Source organism: Leptonychotes weddellii, chromosome 2 (genome assembly GCF_054177405.1).
Source record: "Leptonychotes weddellii isolate Sample4059 chromosome 2, ASM5417740v2, whole genome shotgun sequence".
NCBI lineage: Eukaryota > Metazoa > Chordata > Mammalia > Carnivora > Phocidae > Leptonychotes > Leptonychotes weddellii.
In genome coordinates this window covers 126,825,050-126,840,987 of record NC_138370.1, presented here as the reverse complement: position 1 = coordinate 126,840,987, position 15,938 = coordinate 126,825,050, and the positions used below count along the sequence as shown (strand labels likewise).

The following is a 15,938-nucleotide window of genomic DNA, read 5'->3' as shown; positions in this document are numbered from 1 at the left end:
CAGGATGCAGGAAGAGGCCCGAGTGGGCTGAAGTCTCACTCACATTCCTGCTGAAAGACTCCATAGGCCTACTTCCCTCTGTTCCATGCTTGGAAAAACAATTTTTTTAAAGGTAGACTTCCATCGGGAAGCTCTAAGCACCACCCAGAGGAAGTGCCCAATCCAATTCCCTTCTTTGTTCCTCGAATCTCTGACTCTAGAATTCACAGCATTAAAATCCTGGAGTCTAAATCAGACTTTCCTTTTATTGAATTCTAACTATAGTGGGTATTATTGATTCAAAGTACAGTGTATTATGATTGCTATACTGATATCAATGCTTATTTCTTTTATAGTGCTATGCTTTGACTACTGCAGGGGGGGATCAAATTTCAAAATTCTCATGGTATTTTATGCCTTTTCATGATTGCCAAAAGGCACATATTTGTCTGGTATACTTTTTCTCATCTACAATAAATGCTTTTTTTACACTGTTGTTTAGCAGTTTCCAAGCACCACCGTCGTGAGAGGAATTGACATCATGAATTAATATTTACTGAGAACCCACAGGGTCCCTGCTTCTGTACTTGTCTCTGTAACAGCTCCATCCATTGAGAGCCGCCCTGCAGGCACACAGCCTTTCCCCGGGTAATTTAGGACCAGCTGCAGCCCTCGCAAAGTGAAAACCAAATGTCCTCTGGGGCTTCAGAGAAACCAGATTCGTTTTTTCCTCCTGTAAATTAACTAGCTTCTCCCTGCTGGTGTCTCCATGATTATGACTCTCTTAATAATTAATAAGAACTATCCTTCATGAAGAGTATGTTTATAGTAGATTTATTAGGTTGTTTTTGTCCCAGAACAAGAGAACAGTGTATGGTTGTTTGAATTTCGCTTCCTATCCATGTAATTTCTTCTTTACTTTGATAGTTTAAATATTTAAGCTTGTTTCTTAGTGTTTCTTATTAGATTAGTTGAGATATTTTATAATTAATTCTGTTAGAGGACAGAAATATTTTTCTCCTGTTCATTTTTAAAATTAAAAAAAATGGTAAACTGGGGCGCCTGGGTGGCTCAGTTGGTTAAGCAACTGCCTTCAGCTCAGGTCATGATCCTGGAGTCCCGGGATCGAGTCCCACATCAGGGTCCCTGCTCGGCAGGGAGTCTGCTTCTCCCTCTGGCCCTCCCCCTCTCATGCTCTCTCTCTCTCTCTCATTCTCGCTCTCAAATAAATAAATAAAATCTTTAAAAAAAAAAAAGACTAAAAAAAATGGGAAACAAAAATAAAAGAGCTCAAAACCAGTCTGATATAAAAGGATCTTAGTTGAAACACTTTTCTTTGCCTTATTCATGAATGGAGGTAGGAATTCTCTTACATTTTAGCACATCTGTTTACCATTAAAAAATAAACCTTTTTTTTATAGCAAGCCCTTGCTATATATGAGTTGTCTTAATTTGTGTTTCACTTAGATTGTCATAGTTTATGTGCCTAGGATATTGAAGTTTGAACTTGGAGGGACTTAGTGTTTGGCTGGAAGGACATCCACAAGTTACATCTGTCCAAGCTAGATTTGAAACTTCCCAAATCCACAGGATTAGGTATGAAATCCTGTGGAAACAGGTTTCTCATGAAAACTTTGGCACTTCTCATGAAAACTTTGGCACTTCTAATCATTACCAAGAAGAGCTAGAAGGGAATTAGAAACTATGAATTTCTAATTTGATTTCTTTATTTACATGTTGGCACATAAAAGGTTGTTGTTTTGGAGTTTTTGAAAGAGCTCAAGTTTGATGAAAATGGAAAGTAAAATAAACAGAAAACATGAAGGGAAATTCATGTATTTTTTTTTTCCTAAATGTGTTTGAAAATGTGAGAAGGACCTCAAGAGAGTGATTCTTATCTCCTTAAAGTCAAAGCTCTTGTTCACAGGTCCTAGGGTGTATCTAGTAAAAGCTGTATTTACTCAGCACTTGACATTTTTCGGGCACTTTATAGTTCTACTGTCAGTTTTCCCTCATTCAAATTAAAGTTTAATTTTAGTATAGGGTAAGACCTGAACAGTCTACTAAAATAGCACCCTTGCCTGCCTTTTCCAGTTAGAGGATTTGGAGTTGAATACAAAAGTAGTCTGGGAAAAATCCATTTCCTTACTATGAAGTTTAAACTGGATCCAGTGTCTTAGAAATGCATGTCTGATCATAAACACTCTCCAGGAGTGATTTCTGCTGTAATTGAACTGTACTGTACAATTTAAGGGAAAGGAAGGGGAAATAGAAGTGAATATTTTATATGGAACATATCACCCTGGCTGTGATTTTTAATGAGGTTAAGCAATATTATTAATAAAGTAGTTTTTTTCCCCATAAATTTTAAGAAATGTAGTCCTGAATCTTACTAATATTTGTCTTTTTAGCTACTTTTATATTTATGGTATAATAGTACCACATTTGACAGGAATACCGTTGCTGAGGGTTTCTTCCAAATTTATAATATTTCATACACACACACATATATATAGTATTTCTTCCACGTGTATATACCATGTGTATCAATTTGGGAAACTAATAACTAAACTAAACTAGATAATCTATTTACTTATATTAGTTTCCTATGGTTGCTATGTCAAATTGTTATAAATATGTTGGCTTAAAACAACACAAATTTATTGTCTTAAGATCTGGAGATCAGAAGACTGAAATGGGTTTCAATGCTCTAAGGTCAAGGTGTTGACAGGGCTGTGTCCTTTCTGGAGGCTCTGGGAAAGAATGCATTCCCTTACCTTTTCAGCTTGTAGAGACTGCCTAGATTCCTTGGCTCATGGCCCTTTCCTCCATCCTCAAAGCCAGCAATGACCAGTTGAGTCTTTCTCACAGTGCATCACTCTGACACTGACTCTTCTGCTTCCCCCTTTCATTTATGAGAACCTGGTGGTTACATTGGACCTACTAAAATAATCTTGGATCATATCCCCAATCTCAAGGTCATCTGATTAGCAACCTTAATTCTGTGTGCAACCTAATTCTCTCTAGCCATGCGACATTACATATTTATAGGTTCCAGGAAGTAGGACATTTACATCCTTAAGGGGGCATTATTTTGTCAACCACATCATCTGACCTAAATTTTAACATGATTATTCTGGGTTACCTTGACAATGTACTGAAGGAGGGCAAGTATAGAACCAGGAAGATGAGATAAGAAGCAGGAAACCACAGGAGATAAAATGGTGCCTTAGACAAGGGAGCAATGGAGGTGGTGAGAAGTGACAGCATCCTGAGTACGTTTTGAAGGTAATTTGCTGATCTATTAGATGTAGGATATGATAGAAAGAGGAGTTATATGGGTCGTTCAAAGTTTTTGGCCTAAGCAATAGGAAAAAATAAACTACCATTAATTAAGATGGAGAGAACTACTGAAAGAGCAGGTTTAGGGCTTCAGTGTTCAGTTTATGGAAGGCTCAGAATGCCTCTTCTCCTAACTAAAGAAGCAACATGTCCCAGGTGTCTGGTAGTGATTCCAGTCATGTAGGTCTGTTCCCTAGCAGGGCCAGAAGTGCAGGCGCGCTGGGGCTGTCTACCAAGGAATTGAAGATTGGATTCATTTGCTACCCTCTACTTCTGTTGATGAGAAAAAGGAGGAGCACTGTCTTTTTAATAACGATCCCCCCCCTTTTGAACAACTTCTAACGTGTCTAAATTGTCAATAAGTTGGATTTACTGGATAAGGACTGGGAGGGTCGTAAAGAGATAACTTCTTTTTTGCCTTTGCAAAAAGACCTCTGGTCTTCCAGTGATTTATGACCTACTAGACCGGAGAGATTGTTGTAACATCTTAATATATTCCTGAACCTGTTTCATATGACCATGTTTGCCAGACCATCCTGAACTGCCTGTGTCAACACTTACTTGCACAAAACTTAAGAGATGGGAGTTTCCTCCAGTACTGAGCCCTGGGAAACATCCTTTTTCTGCAGGGATTCCAGATACTTCCAACCAAAATTAGTCGAGTGGCAGTTCTATATTATTACTGGGCTTTTATATCTTGTTTTTTGGAATTGATGATTCCCTCTAAAGACCTCCTGATGGTAGATTATTTAATTATTCCAGTGGTTTCTGCAGCCAAAGAGGCCTCATGGAACTTGAAAAAACAACAGTTGACATATATTAGGAGAGTTTATTATGTTCTAGATGTTATGTTAAGCACTTTCATGGCTTATCTTACTTAATTCTTGTAACAAACCGGTGAGGTTGTAAGGATTATTTTGGCTACATTTTGCACATGGAGTCATTGAAGCTAAGAAAGGATAGATATTTTCGGATAGAAAATGAATGTGCTGGGGTTCCAACCAAGGTCACCTGACTATAGAAACTGTGCTCCTAACCGCTGCACTGTATTTTTCTCCCCGTATTGATCCCTGCCATCTTTTTGTGCTTGACACTGTTGTATATAATTGGTGTTAATTTGCCCCTAACATAGCCCATGGCTGTCTTTCTGCTTCTTTGTGTGACTTCTCAAGAGAGCTAAGCCTAGCAGAACCCAGCCCTTCAAAAGGGAAATGAACTCCTAGCCAACAGGGCCATCTTTGGTCTTGCTGCTAGTTAGGACCCAAGGCTCCTGGCGCCGGGCAGCGGTGAAGAAGAGAACACAATGATGGCCTTCAGCCTACCCACCTTTCCAAGTACTTCCATTCCTCAGTTCCATTCCTACTGAACATCTGACTGCAGTAGTCCCCCTACTGCAGAACTGTCAGCCACTCAGCCCCTGCCTGATCTCTCTTCATCTGGTAGTACCAGAACACTGACTGCTCACCCTAAGGAAACCTCATAACTGCTGAATCCACCCTGATTTGTTTAGAAGCAGGCTTCCTTGGGTATGTGACCTTCATGAAGACATGGATTGTGTCTATGTTGTTCACTGTGGTATCCCTAGCACCAAAATATAAGGTGCTGAGTAAATTCTTGTGGAATGATCAGATTATGCACCCCCATGTGTCCATACTTATGGGGACACAGGCGTCTGTGCTCTAGAGTGCTCCGAGGCCATTATCAGTGCCGCTAGACACCACACAGGAGCCGCAAACAGTCCCGTGCTCCCCTGCTGGCTCCAGAATGACCATTCTGCACCCACTCCATGGGAAAGGTTTGGGTTTAATGTTACAACCCCTAAACCCCAGCCCTTGACCTGACCAGAGGCGGATACTTTGGAAGCTTCGAGTTTGCCAACCAATGGCAACCACCACTTAAGAAGTGGTGGTGAAGAGATGCCCCACATACAGGAGACTTTAAGCAGTAGCCTACAGCGAAAAGGATTTTCTTTGACAGAGGTAGTGATGTCATCATTTCTCTCTCCCATCACTTCATGTTCCTCTGAAGTCTTGAGTCCACTCAGTCCCCTAGAACTTGTAACCCCTCTCCTGCTAGATTCACAGTGTTTTCAGGTTACTTTATGGAATTATCTTGCCCTATACACACAATGCTATTTCGCAAAATGATAAACAGAATTCTATATTTTTGTGTAGATTTTTTTAGATTTCATCCTTACCTGCATATCCTTTGTGCTGCATACAGGAAGAGGGTTTGTACAGTATTTCAGGAATATGTTATTTGTAATTCCCTTCCCCTGCCTAGACACACACACATACACAAACACAGACACACACACACACACACTCTCTCTCTCTCTCTCTCTTTCTCTCTCTGATCTGTTCTGTGCGATTAGATTAGTTCTGGCCAGATGAGAAAGTGATGCAAAAACAATGTGAAAAATAATCTCTCTGCAGTGTGACACCTCCTTTAATTTGCTGGTGACGCTGGTACTGTAAACCACTAGCCAATACAGAATATTTTGTTCATTTCCAACACAGGCAAATATATTAATCCAGTGCTAAGCAGTCCCTGGTTTCTTTTTTATTTTTTTTCAGGCAAGAAAACTGATCAGTGACTTTGCCATTATCTTGTCCATTCTCATCTTTTGTGTAATAGATGCCCTGGTAGGTGTGGATACTCCAAAACTAATTGTGCCAAGCGAATTCAAGGTAGGTGAACTTCTGCTGGTCATTCCTGGGACTCTATGGCTTTCTTTCCCCTGTTAGAGTTTGTTGCATGTTTTTGAGTTCATTTTGTGTGATTATCTGTTTCTTTATTTCAGAGGTGGTCTTTTGCTAGGCGTGTGTATACACTGTCTATATCTTCACTAAAATCAAATGCCTGATTAGGATCAAATGCAAGGTTCACATTATATTGATTTTTATTGACAAATACAAACTCTGCTTTATATTTTTGGAGAATTTAAGATGAGCCAAAATATTTCCATACAACTTATCACCTTGATCCGTATAGTAATTCTAGGATGTAATGTAACTATCATCATCTTGATTTTATGAAATTGATGTTGGAGCTCATAAAGATTTAAAGAAAATGCCCAAGATTATATTTCTAATTCAGTGCTCTTTTCCTGCTATCAAACTACCTGCCATATACACACACGTTTGTATGTAATGTGCATTTTAATTATTACAAAGAAGATATAGGAATTACTCATTTTATAAATCTGTTGGTTTGTGCAGGCCTAATGGGTAAAATTTACATTTCAGTCATTCTTACATATCCCTCCCTAATTTTTCATTATGTCTTTCACTTGTTTTGTAGAACACTCCTAGCCTCTCTCTCCATCACTGAGACTATATACTTGCTCAGAAAAATTAAACTAACTGCAGTTTTAGCTTAATAACTACTTAAGGAGGAAGTGGTATCTATGGTATAGCAAATAGATTGTTGCATTATCTCTGCCATCTCATACTCATTAGCAAAGATAAGTTTTCAATCATTCAGAGATTAGTTCACTTAAGTTAATATTTATTGAATGTTTGCTTTGAGCGAGGCTCTTTACAGGGGATTTGAAATGCACTGATGAACAAGAGAAATTTCCTTCCCTTCCAAGTTCTCAACCTGATAAAGGTAGTAAAATGCGAATAGATTCAGTGATGTAGTTATGAGCAAAGGGAGATGGAAGACAGAAATATCTTCAGAGAAGTGACTAGTAAATGTAGAGAAAATAATTCATAGGATTCTATTTGGTTTATTTGCATTATTTAGCATTAGGAAAAGGAAAGGAAAATATTTTTTTTTTTCTGTAGTACAGATGTATGATCTGACAGGATAGATGGAGAATTAGAAAAATAATCGTATTTTTTATTTTTGGTAATATTTCTAAGGATTTAACCAGTTATTCTGGCTCATTTTTCAAATGTATAAGAAAGACCAGAGTATTTAAGCAAGTTCAATTATAGCATATAAAAATATTTGTAGCTTTTTCTATGTTATGTGAAACTATTACAATTTGGCAGTAGTAGAAATAACTTCAGTATAATTGCCAAAATTCATGGACAAAATTCATTGTTGTTTTGTAATTTCTTGCCTGTGTCTTTACTGTTATATTTGAATTTTTCTTTTGGCTGCCTCTTAACATAAATCACTGTCTTCCTTCTTGAGTCCTTAGATCATCCTAAATGCACAAAATGGCATTTATCCGTTTCCCCTCAGTCTATATTCTTACTCTCCTTCATTTAAAATACCGCCTTAAAATAACCACCTTTAGGATGTTTTTGGTGACTAATCTTTGTTTAACCTATAAGTAAGGCACTGCTTCTGTTTTTGAATATGTTGGCTCTCCAGAAATAAAATTGTGTCTCTCCCATTGATTTTTCACCAAATAGTATGTATTAATATTGCTTTGAAAATGTTCTTTCTCTTCTTCAAGCCAACAAGTCCAAACCGAGGTTGGTTTGTTCCACCATTTGGAGGAAACCCCTGGTGGGTGTACCTTGCAGCTGCTATCCCTGCTTTGTTGGTTACCATTCTGATTTTCATGGACCAGCAAATCACAGCTGTGATCGTGAACAGGAAAGAACATAAACTCAAGGTAAATGTTCATAACAGTGGTTATCATTGCCTTCTACTTTCTTTATAGTACTTGAAAATACTAATTTATTCAAAACCAAGACAGTTTTTTTTTAATTCTTATTTTTTAAGTTAACATATAATGTGTTCTTTGTTTCAGGGGTACAGGTCTGTGATTCATCAGTCTTACACAATTCACAGCGCTCACATACCCTCCCCAATGTCCATCACCCAGCCACCCCATCCCTCCCACCCCCCACCACTCCAGCAACCCTCAGTTTGTTTCCTGAGTCTCTTATGGTTTGTCTCCCTCTCTGGTTTCATCTTGTTTCATTTTTCCCTCCCTTCCCCTATGATCCTCTGTCTTGTTTCTCAAATTCCTCATATCAGTGAGATCATATGATACTTGTCTTTCTCTGATTGACTTATTTTGCTTAGCATAATATCCTCTAGTTCTATCCACATCATTGCGAATGGCAAGATTTCATTTTTTTGATGGCTCCATAATATTCCATTTGATGGCTGCATAATATTCCATTCCCTTGTGTGTATATAATATATATCTTCTTTATCCATTCGTCTGTCAGTGGACATCTGGGCTCTTTCCATAGTTTGGCTGTTGTGAACATTGCTGCTATGAACATTGGGGTGCATGTACCCCTTCGGATCCCTACATTTGTATCTTTGGGGTAAATACCCAGTAGTGCAATTGCTGGGTCATAGGGTAGCTCTATTTTCAACTTTTTGAGGAACCTCCCTACTGTTTTCCAGAATGGCTGCACCAACTTGCATTCCCACCAACAATTTAGGAGGGTTCCCTTTCTCTGCATCCTTGCCAACATCTGTTGTTCCCTGACTTGTTAATTTTAGCCATTCTGACTGGTGTGAGGTGGTATCTCATTGAGAAAACCAAGACAGTTTTATTGAGAGTTAGATTATAGCTAATATTCTTTCCGACTTGGCACAGTCACAGATCGCTTTGTGTTGACACATGTCCTCGATATAATACTTTAGGAAGACCTCATTTAAATCTGAAAAAGTTGAGATCATATTTCCTTCACCACCAAAGAGGGCAATATAAACTGTTTACCACTCAGCCAGTGTCATCCTACATCTGATTTTAATGTGGTAACTGTCCTTAATGAAGACAATGACAAATACTTTTTCTGAGACTATTGAGATAAAAGCATGTTTGTTTTTAATCCGTTGACTTGGTGAGTTACAGTAATAGATTTTCTGTTCTTGAACCAACCTTTCAACCTGGTAGAATATAGTTTCTTTTATACGTAGTTTTTATATCTTTATGTATAATTATTACATAATTATATAATATACAGTATATTATATATGTATATATTTTGGATTTTTGCATCTCTTTTAAGAGTGACATTGGCCCGTGGATTTTCTTTCTTACAGTGTCCCTGTCCAATTTTGGTATCAGGAATATATTATCCTTATAAAATGAGCTGGGGAGTGTTTCTCCTCCTATTCCACTTCTATTCCATTCTCTGAAATAGAATATAATATTCTCTTTATTATGTGTAACATGCCAATTATCTTTTCTTTGAATGATCAAACATGTTTGTAAAACTATCTGGGCTGAGTAGTTTTACTGATGATCAAAATGTTCTAATGGTTATAAAACATTCATAATTTCTATTTATCTGTTTTAGAAACTTATACTTTTCTATATTTTGTTCCATTTCCCCAATATTTTCAAAATTATTGATACATTGTTTATAGTACTGTCTTTTGTTATTTTTCTAATCTGAACTTGTCACTTTTCCCTTTAAATTCCTAATGTTACTGATTTGTGCTTTTTACTTTCCCTGATCAATCTAGCCTGAGGTCTGTTAATTTTATTAGTCTTTTTTCAAAGAAGCACTTTTTTACTACATTGGATTTTTTGTACTATCTCATCATTTTCTGTTAATATTTCTTTATTTGTATTGAAGCCATGTGAGGTACATCCACATTTGTATCTAGTTTATCTTTTCAGTGAATTGAACTTTGTATGTGACTCTCTTTGTTTCTAGTAATGCTTTTTGCCTTAAAGCTTATTTTATTTCATTCTAATAAAGCTAGGGTAGCTTAATTTTCACTTATCTGGTATGTATTTTTCAGTTCTTTTACTTTCAGTATACCTTGTGTCTCGTGTCTCCTTGCAAATAACACATAGGATCCATTTTTACAGTCTTTTCTCTTGACTAAAATATTTAATCCGTTTAAATGGATAGTGATGACTAATAGATTTGGATTCATTTTTACCAAAATTATTTTTGCTTTCTACCTGCCTAAGTTTCTCTGTGTTCTTTCTTTTTTATTTTCCTTTCTTACCCTCTTTTAGGTTGATAGGTTTTTGGTTTTTTTTTTTTGGTCTTCATTCTAACTTGTTTTCTGTTAGTTTGGAAGTTATACATTTTATCTTTTCTCTTAGTGATTATGTTGTATATTTTAATATGCATATTTAAGTTCTAAAGCTAGTCAGCATGTTTATACTTCTGCTGAAAAATGCTAATGGCTAAAGAATGCTTTGATGTTGATATTCCTTCCTGAGTCATATATTGTAATTACCCAGACCTGATTGCTATCTGGATTTAAAAATACAATTAGACATGGTCAGTATTTTTAGAATTATATACAAGTTTACCATTTTCTTAGCTTTTTCTTTTTTTTGCATTTCAGACCTTCCATTTTTGAATATTTTTCTTTAGACAATTTCCCTTAAATAGTTCTTATTTACTAGACTTTTGAAATTTTTTCTGTAGGGATCATTTCTGTTTGTATGAAAGTATTTTTGTTTCACCCTTTATTTATTTGACAGAGAGAGAGCACAAGCAGGGGGAGTGGCAGGCAGAGGGAGAAGGAGAAGCAGGCCCCCCACAGAGCAGGGAGCCCGACATGGGGCTCGATCCCAGGACCCTGGGATCATGACCTGAGCTGAAAGCAGACGCTTAACCAACTGAGCCACCCAGGCGGCCCTATCCATTAACTTTAGAGTATGTACTTCTAAAGATAAGATCTGGGTTTTTAAAATTTACTTAGAGAGAGAGTGTGTGAGAGAGTGTGGGGGGAGGGGCAGAGGGAGAGAGAGAATCCTCAAGCAGGCTCCTCAATGAGCGCAGAGCCCAACACAGGGCTTGATCCCAGGACCCTGAGATCATGACCTGAGCTGAAATCAAGAGTCATCTGCTCAACCAACCGAGCCACCAGGCTCCCCAAGATAAGATCTGTTTTTAAAAGCATGACCACAGTACCACTATCAGTCTAAAAGAAGTTAATAAAATTCTTTAATATCATCAATTATCCAGTCAATATTTAAATTTACTAATGTGTCATAAATATAATAAACTTTAAAAATATAGTTTATTTGATTAAATCAGGATTCCAATTAACTTTCAAATATTGTTATCTTAAGTCTTTTATAAACTTTTAGTTCGTAAGTTTTCTCTTCCCCACCCACCACCATCAGTCTGTTTGGTTTCCCTAGATATTTATTTGTTGAAGACAACCAGGTTGTTTTTCAGTTTATCTTTTGCAATATAACAAGTGAAAACAACAATTTATTATGTTTCTTTGGGTTGACAGGGTTCAGGTGGATACTTCTTGCTTGACGTCTTTCCTGCAGTTTCAGTTAGTGTCATCTGAAGGGTTGACTGGGCTGATTGTCCAGTACAGCTTCTTCACTCACTCCCATGTCTCATATACCTAGTACCTTGATTCCTTGGTGTGTCTGTTGTCTGTCCGATTTCTCTTTCACCACACAGCATCTCGTCCTTCAGAGCCTTTTGATGTGGGTTAGGCTTCTTGCAGCATGGCAACCTTGAGCTCTTTGTACTTGGTACATGGAAACTGACTTCCCAGAATTAAGAGTGAAAGATGCAAGGCCATTTCATGGTTACGCCTGCAACTGGCACAGCTCTATTCTTTACTTTGCTATCATCGATTGGTCAAAATAGTTCCAGGCCCAGCCTCCACTGAATGGGGTGGGGAAGGGCTCCATTGTTTGATGGAGGAATGGCAATTTTACACTTGTAGAAAAATATGCAGGATAGGAGATATTTTTCCAGTCATTTTTGGAAAATAAAATCTGCCACATTTGGGGACACCTGGGTGGCTCAGTCGGTTAAATGTACAACTCTTGATTTTGGCTCAGGTCAAGATCTAGGGGTCCTGGGATCCAGCCCTGTGTCTGGCTCTGCACTCAGCAGGGAGTCTGCTTGAGGGCTGTCTCTCTCCCTCTCCCACCGCCCCCCCACGCTCTCTCTCTCTAAAAAAAAAAAATCTGCCACATTTGCACTATAGAATTTGCCATAGTCTAGATCATGATGCTTTTCCTCCTGTGGTGTCATTTAGCATGCTCTTTTGTCTTCTGTATTTTCTTTAAATTGGTCATTGGATCCAGAAGCTTGATGAAGTATAGTTTTGTCATTTTATATCTATATCTCTTTATTTTTGAGGGTAGGGTGGGAAGACATTCTTAGAAGGTCAGGACCATTTTACATTACGTTTTGACTTCAAGATTTCTAGACCATAGAGATAATGTGAATTCCAGCCTCAAACTTAATTGCAGATTTATAGTGAGAAATATCTTTCGAGATTCTTTTTTTCTTATGGCTTTATATCTAGAGGCAAAGCCTAGAGAGGCACATATCCCTACTGTCTTTCTCTGTAGGGTGTCTTATTTCCTAGTTGACCAGCTGAGTATGCTGTGTTTAGAGTATCCTAATTTCATTTCAAGGGATGTCTTTCATTTATACCCTTTCCCCCATATCCCTAGAGTTGGTCTCCTGTCCCTAGAGTTCAGATGGTCATTCTAAATCCAGGCCCTAAGGTCCCTCAGGGTGGGCCTAAGCCCCAGGGCTTACTGACCCTATAGATTCACTCTTTCTTTTTTTTTTTTTTAAAGATTTTATTTATTTATTTGACAGAGAGAGAGATAGCGAGAGCAGGAACACAAGCAGGGGGAGTGGGAGAGCGAGAAGCAGGCTTCCTGCCGAGCAGGGATCCCGATGTGGGACTCGATCCCAGGACCCTGGGATCATGACCTGAGCCGAAGGCAGACGCTTAACGACTGAGCCACCCAGGCGCCCTAGATTCAGTCTTTCTTGTTGCCATTGTTTTTTGTCTCCAGTTGTTTCTTTTACTTTCTGGTAGATAAGCCATGATTTCTAAAAGATATTTTTTGTATTTGGTCAAGCATTTTTAGATGCTCTATACTGGGAGGGGTTTCAGTGTTGATTTAGTTTGAAAGGCTGGGAATGGATGATAACTAATTTATTTTATTCTAAAAAGAGTTAGGAAGCACATTTTTAATTTTGTTATATAGTTGACCTGATTTGTTATGTGTCTTTGGAGATAAATGCCTATTTACTTTTGCTCTTTAAGTTTTCTTATTAATAAAATTCAGAGTTTCAAGTTTAGCAAATTTAGAATTGATAAGATATAGAATTTTTTTAAAAGACTTTATTTTTAAGTAATCTCTACATCCAGCGTGGGACTCCAGCTCTCAACCCTGGGATCAAGAGTTGCATGTTCCACTGACTGAGTCAGCCAGGCACTCCTGATAAAATATGGAATTTTTAAAATTCTCCTATTCCCTATAGAAAACATTGGAAAATCAAGACATATTAAGATTTACCTCTTAAAATAGGAATTTTAAGTTTTCATCACTTTTAGGAATTGCTTATTTGAAATCATTTCTTTGAATGACAGTAGTTACAGAATAAGTGCCAGTGTTTTGACACAAATCTCATGATACCAGTGGAGAGATATCATGGATGAAAGGCTTTTCACTCTGGATATTGTTTTATTCACATTTTATTGGGAAAGGTGGCTGTGGAACGTGAACATTGGAGATCGGTCTGAAATTAAAGGGGTCTGACTGCTATGAAATTGATTCAAAAGAGAAACCTGGAAGAGTGAGAGAGAGGGAAGCATTGTAATATTACAAGCAGCATGTTTTGGGGTGGCATTTGCTTTGGCTCTGTGTCATGTGGCCCTGGCTGGCTGGCTGCTCTGTTGGGATGGGATCCACCTTTCCATTCTGCTGAACCGCTCCTTATTGATGTAGGAGCGCCAAGCCACTTGGCTTTTCTTGGCCATCATTTTGGTTAGTTATGTCCCACATTCTCCCTGCAGAGCACTCAAAAGCAAATGGGGTTCAGCAAGGTCATGACTTCTCCAAGGTTATTTCCTGAGTCATTGCAGAGGTAGGAAACAAGTCTGAGCTTCAGACTGCAAAGCAAAGGATACTTCTCACAAGGAAAATGATTTTAAGTAGGTGGGAGGGAGAAATAGTTTAGGATAAGTATCTAGGCATAGACATAAGTTGGTGTATCAGTGAATTTTCTGATACCCTTTGTGGTAAAACCCTTAATTTGAGGTCCTTTTCTTGGATAACTCCAAAATTTGCCCTGTTTTATTTTTCCTTTCTATTCCTGTTATCATAACCTTAAATCCAGTCCTTTTATTGCATGTCTAGACTATTCTAACTGTTTAACCATGAGTTAATAATCAGGTTCCCTTGCTTCATTTCAAAAGCAGTAATTTTTTTAAGTGTTGTTCTTATATGTCAGCCTTATATTTCTAAAACTTTACCCCTTGGCCCTCTAAACATTTGCTCCTTGAAGAAGTCCATTTGCCTTAGCCTGGGAATTAAATCTCTTTGTGATATGTTCTCAACCCAAATTTAGAATGATGCTCTCCACATACTATACAATGCTCGGATCAAATGGATTCTTGGTTTCTCCTCAAATCTGGCACATCTCCTGCCAGTTATTTCAACTCTCCTCTCCATTCCTCGATGATTACCTCTTACTAAAATCCTTCCCATCTTTTAAGAGCCTCCAGATATAAACTTGTCAGTGTAGCCTTCACTCCTAATGTAATTTCTGTTGTTCTAATTTTTGCTCTTACTAAATGTGCATTACTCTATAGCACTGGTCACATGATATCCTGCATGGAGGTTAGTTAGGTTGGATAATGACCTTATCTCCTTTTCTGAGCCGAATGTTTTCAAGGCAAGGATATGTTTTAGTCCTCTCTCCAGCTCTGTTTTGTGGCCCATCACAGCGATTTCCATATGGTAGGCTCAGTAAATACATAATGAAGAATTTGGTTACCTTGGGCCACATGGTTCCCAGAGTTGTTGCACTGTGTGAGATGGGTGACAGCTGAAAAGCTTGCCAACCCATCTCCAGTTCTCATAGGGAGTGCTTCTATTATTCAAAGCCCTGTTTAGATGTCTATTATTCAAAGCCCTGTTTAGATGTCCCAACAGTGGGAAGTTTTTGTGGGTTCACTCTAGACATTGGTAAACAGTTTATTCTCTGTACTTTGGGTGTCTCTTTCAAACCTCTTTGAGTCTCTGTTTAGAGCGCATTGTAATTTGTGTACAGATCTGAGTCCCCTCATCTGATTGTGAGCTCCTGTGGGGAGGAACTATGTCATGGTTCTTGGTGTCCCCATAAACCAGCTTATTGTCTGGATCATGGGGGTCTCCTATGCACAATAATGAATGTTTATTCTGTGTCTGTGCATGTGTGTGTACTTCTCTGACCCTTTGTTACCATCTACTTACCAGATGTAAACTTTAGACTGTTAGTCTTTTTCTCCCCTAGATTTTGATTTCTGTGGATTTATTCCAATTGACTTTTGTTCTGTATTAGCAAAGCATATACAATATCAAAAGGAAATAAAATTTCACTTCCTGTCCTGCTACTTAAAACAATATCTAATTTCAAAAAGTAGAACATCCTTTGCATTTATATTCATGGAGACAGGACTTTTTTAAACTTTAAAGGACGTACATAACCGTTTGGGCATTTTTTTGCGTCCTTGCTATGTATGGAACACTTGTGTTAGATGTTGAAGATAAGAATTGTTCTAAGTTATAGGCCCTGCCCTGAAGGAGTTTAATGGATTTTCTCTATTTACCACTTAACTCCACCACCAAGGTTGGGATTGACTTGGCTTTCTTTGTGCCTTGTATCTTGCACATACAATAAATTACTTGCTTCCACATCTGGCTTCAACTAATAATCTATAAACCCGTTAGGGGC

The 15,938-nt window shown here is 38.0% G+C and overlaps 1 protein-coding gene across 1 annotated transcript in view; it reads left to right on the top strand.

Moving 5' to 3' along the window:
- Positions 1-15,938, top strand: part of SLC4A4 (solute carrier family 4 member 4) — a 278,229-nt gene that overhangs the window by 230,631 nt on the left and 31,660 nt on the right. The window contains exons 19-20 of the mRNA XM_081813147.1: positions 5,898-6,011; positions 7,736-7,897. Of these exons, the coding sequence (XP_081669273.1) occupies positions 5,898-6,011; positions 7,736-7,897 (276 nt within the window). The remainder of the gene's footprint in view (positions 1-5,897; positions 6,012-7,735; positions 7,898-15,938) is intronic.